Here is a 9,791-nt window from a genome sequence, read left to right as displayed (position 1 = left end):
CATGAAGGGCAGCTCTCAATCATGAAGTGTTAAACTCACAGGGCTATAAACACTCCCAGAGCACTGAAGCATGTGCTGCCAATGCAAAGTGTCTTTTCTATGCAAATTGTCTTCCTTGGCACAGCAGCCACTTCTAGCCAAGCAGTGCTTTTAAGTTTAAACTCATTTTCAGCTGATGCAGTTTCTTTGCCGTTCACAAGCCATTCAGAAGCTGTCTCAACTTACTGTGAATATTTAAAAAAAGTAAAGAACATGAAAATTCCTCTAAAAGATGTATTGAATTCAGTGTTTTAATTGGCTGAATCAGCCCTGTTTTTCTTTTATCTAGATTAAAGTTAGAAAATGCTTCCAATACCTGCAGCAGAAAGAATGTGTGCATATCATGCAAGGATGTGAGAAGAGAAAAGAGTAGGGATGAAACAGAGGAACAGAGAGTAGCAGAAAGCATGCAAGTGGAGTATAGGGAGGAAGAAAAGGGAAGCACAAAAGAGCAAAGAAACAATGAGAAAGTATAGGAGAAATCTTTCAAAATGACATGAACCAGAACCACAACTTAATGAGAATCATTTGACAAACTCACCGTCAAAAGTTCTCTTTTCAGCTCAGTCACTAGGGAAGGCAATAAGTGGAGTAAACCGGGCACTTCCAAAGAGCCCCAGGAAGAAAAGTGTCGTGGTAAAGAAACTGGCAACTCAATTTGGTTTGGCTCTGGTAGATAAGCACGCTTCCACACAGTGGTAACTTAGTGAAACAGAATGTCAGGTTTGTGCATTCTATGAGATTGATTGTGTGTCCCGTCAGCTGCCTAGATGAAAAGACTGCATCACTATCAGAAGAGAGGATGCACAAAAAAAGAATGCACAAAAAAGTGCTCCTGATGACGGATCTTGAAGCTCACCGCCTCTTCAAGAATGAATATCCTGATGTAAAAATCTGAACATCAAAAAAAGTCTGCAGCATTGCGCCCTGTGCACGTTCAACCTGCCTGTCTGTCGTTACCATGAGAACACAGAGATGCTACTAGATGGTTTGAAAAAGGTTTGCCAAAATATCCCCAATGGAAATCTCCTGGTCATTGGGTCACTTTGCAACTGGCAGATGAAATGCTGCCTTGGCCAGTGCGACACATACCAAGACCTTGCTAGTTCTATCAGGTAATACAAGGCAATGATAATGAAGATACAATTGTACACTACTACCAATAGATGGCTAACAATAAAAAGGAACTGCTTGAGTCAACATTACACGATGCCAAGGAGGAGCTCAAACCCAGCGCACCATTCTGCGGAGCCACAGTTTTATTGCCAAGGTGCAACTTCACCAAATCAAGACACTGAAGATGAATTGAAATGAATGTGAAGCTATACTTCAGGAAGATTTCTCAGAACACTTCCCTATAAAGCAGCAAGCTGAAATAATGTGAGCTTCCTGGATCACAGAAAGAGTGTGTCTGTTTCCAGCAGTTCTCACAGCTCAGTCTGTTAGTACTTCTTATGTTGTGCTCAGTGATGAACGGCAACATGACACATTTGCAGTTGTTTCCATCCTCCCCTCCTGCCTCCCTTCCTCCTCTCTCCCTGACTCCTGGGGTTTGTATTTTCACTTTGTAAATGTTTGATCTAATCTCATATTGAAAGTGAATGCTGCTATTCAGAGTGGAATCTTTTACTCTCAAAAGCTTTTTTGTGAATAAATGATCTTTTTTTTTTGTAATTTCATCATTTCTACACAAGTAAAGTTATTACATTACGCAGCAGCAACTCAATAATATCAAATTGCAAAATTCTATTTTAATCAATCTTTATTTTATATAGCGCCTTTCATAGTGGAGCACCATCACAAAGCGCTTTACAAGATAGTGAGGAACAATGCATGATACATTAAATACAGTGAAATACAGGGCATAGTACATTAAATACAAACAGTAAAAAACAATGCAAATACATTAAATACAAGCATATTACATTAAATACAAGGCTAGGGTGTGATTTCTAAACATTGTGGATGCGTGTTTCATACAGAATTATATGAATAAGATGGAGTGAAAAACCTGAAATAGCAATTCAGACAACGATTAATAACAGATATCAGGCTTGAAGAGCATTGAAAGCCAGAGAGAACAAGCGGGTCTTGAGAGTTGATTTGAAGTGAGCGATTGTGGGAGCTGTACGCCCTAGAGCTGGGAGAGAGTTCCAGAGAGTCGGGGCAATGAAGCTAAAAGAGCGCTCTCTGATTTGTTATAGCACACTTCACAATACATCGTCTCAAGGCAGTGTGTAACAAAGTGTAACAAAACAGTCATTTTTGTTTAGTAATTATTAAATAAATGAATAAATAAATGAAAACAGTCAATAATCATACAGGCAATAACCGATAATAAAAATATTCAATATAGAGATAAATTAAACTGCAGTACAGTACAGACAATGACTAATATTAAGATGTGAATGACAAAATATAAAAGTGTGCCTTTAATCGGGTTTTATAAACTGCAACAGTTGGAGCCTCCCTTACAGAAACAGGCAGTCGATTCCATAGTTGGGGGACCCTAAAACCAAATGCTCTCGCACCTGCGTTCTTTAAAAAATCTGAGGGACAGTCCTGGGATTGCAGTGGTTGTCTAGGTCTATATGGGATCAAAATATCATTTAGATAGGAGGGAGCCAAACCGTTTAATGCTTTGTAAGTAATAAGCATGATCTTAAAATCCCCCTGACCCTTACAGGAAGCCAGTGCAGGGCTGCCAATACCAGTGTAATGTGGCCATGTCTTCTACTTCCTGTTCAAACCCTGGCAGCAGCGTTTTGCACAAGCTGCAGTCGGGATAACACAGATCTGGGAATACCAGAGGAAAGAGCATTGCAATAATCTAGTCTGGATGTTATGAAAGCATGCATCACCCTCTCTGCATCTTCCATGGAAAGAAAGCGCCTTAGCTTAGAAATATTTCTCAAATGAAAAAAGGACACTTCAGTTAATTTTTCTAACATGAGGTTCGAATGAGAGATATGGGTCAAAAGTTACACCCAGCTCGGCCAATTGTGCGCCGCCCGGACGGGGAGGGCTCGAGTCGGCTGTGTAATCCTTGTCTCACCGCACACCAGCGCCTCCTGTGGGTGGCCAGGCGCCTGCGAGCCGGCTGTGCTGTCACCGGACTGCGTTGTCCTCCGACGCGATAGGTCTGCTTGCTTAGCTGTGGGCTTGCAGTGTGAAAAATAGAGGTCAGCTTGACAGAGCATGAGTCACTGCGGGGGTTGCAGCGGTGAGACAGGGGCTTCAAAAAACAAAGGATATTCCAGATATGGAGAAAAATGAGAGTAAAAATAATTGGCAATTTTTAATTTTTTTTTTTTTAAAACCTTACACCCAGATTTCTCACTTCAGTTCTCAACTTAAATGGAAAGCTGTCAACTGCAAAAACATCTGAATTTGTATTGTTTAATTGATTTTTTGATCCCAATAACATTACCTCTGTTTTATCGGAATTCAACAACAGACAGTTCTTTGACATGCATTGCCCAATGTCGGCAAGACAGATAGTAAGGATATTTACAATTGAGGTGTCACCTAGTTTAAGGGATGAATATAATTGAGAATCATCTGAATAGCAATGAAAATTGACAACATCACCCAAATCTGTAACCTCTATGCTGACACATACTGATGTGAGTCTGCAGGAATAACTGGGGTGTGGGACAGACAGCTTACAGCAACTCTCAGAGAGGAGAGCAAGGGGAGAATCATTGTGTTTAAAATGCTGGCTTGCTAAAGGGACATTTTAACATTCTTTAGTATTCACTGGGCAGCAGTGTGGAGTAGTGGTTAGGGCTCTAGACTCCTGACCGGAGGGTTGTGGGTTCAATCCCCAGTGGGGGACACTGCTGTTGTACCCTTGAGCAAGGTACTTTACCTAGATTGCTCCAGTAAAAACCCAACTGTATAAATGGGTAATTGTATGTAAAATAATGTGATATCTGTATAATGTGAAATAATGTATAATGTTATATCTTGTAACAATTGTAAGTCGCCCTGGATAAGGGCGTCTGCTAAGAAATAAATAATAATAATAATAATAATAATAATAATAATAATTCACTGGCAGGGGTGGAAGTTGCAGATGTCGAGATATTAGAGTCAGTGTTTCCCAGCATGCATCACTGTGAGCAGCTCCTTTATCCAGACACAGACCACACTGTAGTGTTTAGATGACTGGGTGTGAGGAGCCTTGTGTTCACAATGGGATAAATGGACTGACTGGGGAGGTAACTGCTGTGTATTTCAATTACCTTATTACTGTGTTATTACTTTATAGACAGCAGTGGTGCTCGGGCTCCCTCTTGTGGTCAGTATTAATATCAGGAGTGTGTCACTTGTAGATCAAATGAATGGAAGCTATAGTGCTGCTGACAGTAGTAATCTCCTGCATCTTCAGCCTGGACTCCACTGATGGTCAGCATGAAGTTTGTTCTTGACCTGCTGTCAGTGAATGGAGCTGGAGCTCCAGAGACTCGGCTATTCAGTGAAGAGAAGAGGAGTTTAGGAGCTCCTCCGGGTTTCTGCAGATACCAGGCTAGACTGCTGGTAGAACCAGAGCTACTGGATCTGCAGTTCAGAGTGACACTCCCTCCTATAGAGACAGACTCCACTGTGGGACTCTGAGTCAGGACAATCTGACCACTAGATTCTGAAAATAAAAACACAGAACATCAACCCACCGAGTCAACAGCCTCGTCCATTAACTGCATTCCACTGTGTGCTGAGGAAGCGCTGATATTAATAATAATTAATAATAATGAGGATATCTTACCATGAGCACAGAGTGCCAGTGTGCAGAGGAGGAGCCCCAGTGAATGCATGTTCTCTGTGTGTCTCAGTGACTGTGAAAGGGCTGAACTGTCAGCTTTAAAAACCCTGAGCAATGGAGCAGTGCAGTTATTCTAGCTGTTGTGTAGAGCAGTGAGGCAGGCACAGGTATGCAAAGCACCTTCCTTTATACAAATCCTGTCCCAGGCAGTTAGATGAGATCTGAGCCGTGAGCACCAGTGGAGCTTCATAGGGTTGGGCCACTTTTACTGTTTTCTTCTATTTTTACCCCAGTCAAAGTTCTCTGTATATCACTGCTGTCTAATCTGTGTGTCTGTCTGAACTGACAATAATGTTTGTGTTTGTGCCATTATTTCAATCCTATTGAGAATTAAAGGGTATGTAGTGCCCTACCCATAACCCTAGTGTTATACCTTCCCATGTGTTGCTGCTGCTGTACAAGTAATGGACCTGTCATTTTTCTTTTCATTGTTCTCATTTTGACAGCTTCTTACTCTTCTAAATGGAACATCTACTTCACTGTCTTTCACAGGCCTTTCCAAGATGTACCTTGAACTGCTACGAGTGTGTTTTCATGATTTCAATCATGCTAATATTTAACAAGCCAGGGAAAAAGGTAAAAAACTAATGTATTGATTTCTTTATTGATTGATTGATTGATGTGTGTGAAAGGGCGCACACAGTGACTGATCACACTCCATTGCCATGGCAATCCCAGCTCACTGAGAAACACATGGCTCTTGTATTTACATGTTGTTTTGAGAAAGATTGGAACAAACCAGCTTTCTTTCATTTTTAATGAGACTGAATTAGTGGGGAGTCTGTGATGTAGGGAATTCAAGTGAATATTATGAATGTGTTCAAAATATACATGACATGTGACAGTGATTTGAATGAAGAATTGTACATTTCAGTAAATACATTTTTATTTGTATTCACATTTCACCTATTATACACACACACATAATCAGTGATCAGAATATTCTCTCGTCTAAAACGGCATCAATGTCAATATCTTAACTGTCAAGAGGATGGATGCGGCCTCGCAAGATATGCTGATGCCGAAAAACTCTGTTAAAATCAGCATGAAAGAGAAGCAGCAACAGCTGCCGAGCCGTCTGGAAATGTGATTCTACGAATAGATTACACCCACTCAAAGGTATGGATACATTTTAAACAACAACTAAGCCTTGTGTTAGAACTATCTGACCTGGTGCAACTAGTGTCAATGTAGTAATATGTCAAATTAAAGTTAGTAAGACTTATGCTATAACTAAGCTAAGTATGAACTTACACAGAGCTGGTGCAACCCAGCCCAGGATTCATGGACATCTTCATATGAGAATCAGATATGAAAAACATGAGTTACATTTTTACAATTCTTGGAATAACTGAATGATGTTACAGAATAGAATAGATGGTATCATCACTACATTACTAGATGACCCTGTAGTCACAACAAAATCAGTTTGTTTAAATAGACCAATATTGAATCCATACCTCCATGTAACTGTGTGTTGTTATTGAGCTCAGTGTGTTTGTGTGCAGTTGAGCTCCTCCACAGGCCGGGTCCCGTTTCATTGCCTTCACCCTCAGCACCTGCAGTAGGTCCCAGATGCAGAAGTGCAGTCGCTGTGCAGTCCTGCTCAGGGAGGTTTTTGTATGGGTGTGTAGCACTGTGTGAACACCCAGCTACTGCTGGGGTAGTGTGCACTCTGACAGTAGTAATCTCCTGCATCTTCAGCCTGGACTCCACTGATGGTCAGAGTGAAGTCAGTCCCAGATCCACTGCCACTGAAACGAGTTGGGATCCCAGACTGAAGGGTACTTGCATAATAGATCAGGAGTTTGGGAGCTTCTCCAGGTTTCTGTTGGTACCAGGCTAGTACGTTGTTACTGTACACTGCGCTGTTGACTTTACAGCTCAGAGCGACTGTGTCTCCTGGGAGAACAGATTTCACTGCTGGAGTCTGAGTCACAGTATACTGTCCACTGGATTCTGTGAATAATAAATCATAACATAGACAATTATAGTACACAGTTGATTTAATGAACAAAAACACATTTCAAACTGTTTTTATTTTCCCCTGCTTTACTTTTTTAAAGTTATGTATGTATTAAGAATTGTCCCAGAAACAGATATTTCTTTAAACATGTTTTTCTAAATGATTCTTACCCTGAGTGCAGATGACAAGTGCCCAGATGAAGATGCTGATAAAAGTCATTGTTGTTGTGGATTCTGTTGCCATGAAGGGCAGCTCTCAATCATGAAGTGTTAAACTCACAGGGCTATAAACACTCCCAGAGCACTGAAGCATGTGCTGCCAATGCAAAGTGTCTTTTCTATGCAAATTGTCTTCCTTGGCACAGCAGCCACTTGTAGCCAAGCAGGTGGTGTAAACACAGGCTTGGTGCTGTGTGTTCTGACAGAGCGAGATTAGCAGTTTAGCACGAACACTCCCAGGACAGCAGGACTAGACAAAGAACAGCTTTAATAGGAGCATATGAGGAGAGCCAATCAGCCGAGCCCTTATTCCACTCAACACAGCTGGAATGGTGTCAAGTGTGGAGTGTGTGTTTAAAGCAGTACTCACACTGTGTGTTCAAACAGAGCAAGATTAGTAACTGCCCTGGTATTAACACTCCCAGGACAGTGGGACTATACAATAGAGCCCAGCTATTAAGAGTAGCATTGGAACCTGATTAGCACAGTCCTTAATGCACTCATTAAAGTGTAATGCAGCAGTACTGCTTATTAAACAGCAGCACCGTCATGATTGAAGTGCAGTGAAGTTCTCACTGGCTTCAGTAACGCTAGAAGACACTAAAGCCTGCTGTAGTAGAGATTGCCAGTCCTTGTTTGGTTCTGTGTTGAGTGGCTCTTGCGATGCTGTAGGTAGTTCATCCACAATGTCAACCAGTCCATCAGAAAGCCTTCAGGAATAGTAGAAGACACTGTGTCTGGAGTCCAAACTGTTCGTTCTAGTGTTACTGAAGAGCTCTCACTGGCACTGAGGGCAGCACTATGTTTTAGTGTCTGGAGCATTACCTTTATCTTTGCCCTCAGCAAGCAAGGCAAGAGTTAGCATCATGTCCGACACAACTGTGCAGCAAATGTATTTATCATGTATTTATTTATTTTCTTAGCAGATTCCCTTATCCAAATTGTTACAGAATATCACAATACTATTAAGTGCAATTTCAAAATGATTAAGTGCCATACAAAGGGCAAAATAAAAATGCAGTACAGATGCATTTCAAAGCAGTTGAACAATTAGACAAATGAAAGATACAGTGATTACAGTAGCATTTAAAGCAAATTCAAACAAGAATTGAGTTATTCAACACGTGCTGCTGTGGGGGACACTGCCACTATCAATCCACAAGAACAAGGCAGAGAAGCCCAGATAGAAATTTACATTGTGCTGTGTAACCATCGCCGACTCCGGGAAGGAGGACAGACACACTGTGGAAAACGTGAAAAGGCTCGAGAAAGGGCTCCCGAGTGGCGCATCCAGTAAAAGCCCTCGCGTAGAATGTAGGATGGCCCAATAGTCTGAAGTCCAGGCTATTAATTTGCTGACCGAGGACTGGAGCTGCCAAGGGGGCTGCGCACAATTGGCCGAGCGCTGCCTGGTGGGAGGGAGGGTTAGGTCGGCCAGGGTGTCCTCGGCTCACCGCGCACCAGCGACCCCCTGTGGTCTGGCCGGGCGCCTGCGGGCTTGCCTGTAAGCTGCCCAGGGCTGCGTTGTCCTCCGACGCTGTAGCTCTGGGTGGCTGCACGGTGAGTCTTATGTTCTTATGTTCTTATGTCTGCAGTGTGTAAAGAAGCGGGCGGCTAACGGCACACACTTCAGAGGACAGCGTGAGTTCATCTTCACCGCTCCCGAGTCAGAGCAGGAGCGGTGAGCTGAGCCTAAAAATAAATGGACTCTATTAAATTGGGGAGAAAAACAACAACAAACTAATTGGTTACTACTAAATATATATATAAAAAAAGAAGAGACTCGAGAATGACGTATATGAGAGATACAACATCACTGGGTTTTTGTTTTTTTAATATTGTACCAGTACACAAAATATTATACCGTTTGTAATCTGGAAATTTACTTCAGTTGTTTTTATATTTCATTTACTTATGAAATGAACTATAAAAAATAATTAAATAAATTACCAGACCCCCCCTCCAACACACAAAAACACACACACACAACATATGCACACGCAGGCACGCAGGCATACGCACATACCAACACATGCACACACGAACACACACACACACACAAACACACATACACACGCACGCGCACACACACAAACACACATACGCACACACGCACACACACTCACTCACACACACACACACACTGACACACACACACTCACTGACACACACATACACACTGTAACAAACTGGAGGGGTACCCTGCGGGATACTCCTCTCCACGGCTTCCACCGACGAGCACAGACACGTAGAGATTGCAGGCAAGTAACTTTTATTTACAATATTCAAACACAAGAGACTCTTTAAATCACTGAATGCCCTGTACGGGACACTAACTGTCTCACTTCTTCGCCCCTCTCTATCTAGTATAGAATACCAAGTCCCTACAGGCCGGAGCCTGTAGAAGTCCGCTCCCGAGGAAGGGTCCGTGTAGACTCTCCCTGTGGTATGAGCTTGGTAATCCACGTAGTCCACCCGCTACCTCTGCTGGGGTAATCCTGCAACACGGGTAAGTATCCACGGACTCCTCGCTCGCTGCAGGCTCTCTGGCCCAGAGGTAAGAACCGCACCGACTCCCTCTGCTGGAGTCTCGCTGCAGCACAGGCAAGGACAGCGCCGACTCCCTCTGCTGGAGCCTCGCTGCAACACAGGAACAGGTAAGGACAGCGCCGACTCCCTCTGCTGGAATCTCGCTGTAACACAGGTAACAGGTAAGTACAGCGCCGACTCCCTCTGCTGGAAT

General features: G+C 42.7%; 1 gene segment (V, D, J or C); it reads right to left on the bottom strand.

Moving 5' to 3' along the window:
• Positions 1 to 6,509: 6,509 nt before the first annotated feature.
• Positions 6,510 to 7,106, bottom strand: LOC131729900 (Ig kappa chain V region K29-213-like; the record flags this gene model as incomplete). The annotated part of the segment is given in 2 exon segments: positions 6,510 to 6,823; positions 7,001 to 7,106. Coding segments are annotated over 2 exon segments (387 nt in total), but the record flags the coding sequence as incomplete, so codon positions are not given.
• Positions 7,107 to 9,791: the final 2,685 nt, after the last annotated feature.

Source organism: Acipenser ruthenus, unplaced genomic scaffold (genome assembly GCF_902713425.1).
Source record: "Acipenser ruthenus unplaced genomic scaffold, fAciRut3.2 maternal haplotype, whole genome shotgun sequence".
In the NCBI taxonomy this organism is placed as follows: Eukaryota; Metazoa; Chordata; class Actinopteri; order Acipenseriformes; family Acipenseridae; genus Acipenser; species Acipenser ruthenus.
The sequence above is the reverse complement of the archived record's forward strand: the minus strand, read 5'-3'. Positions and strand labels throughout refer to the sequence as shown.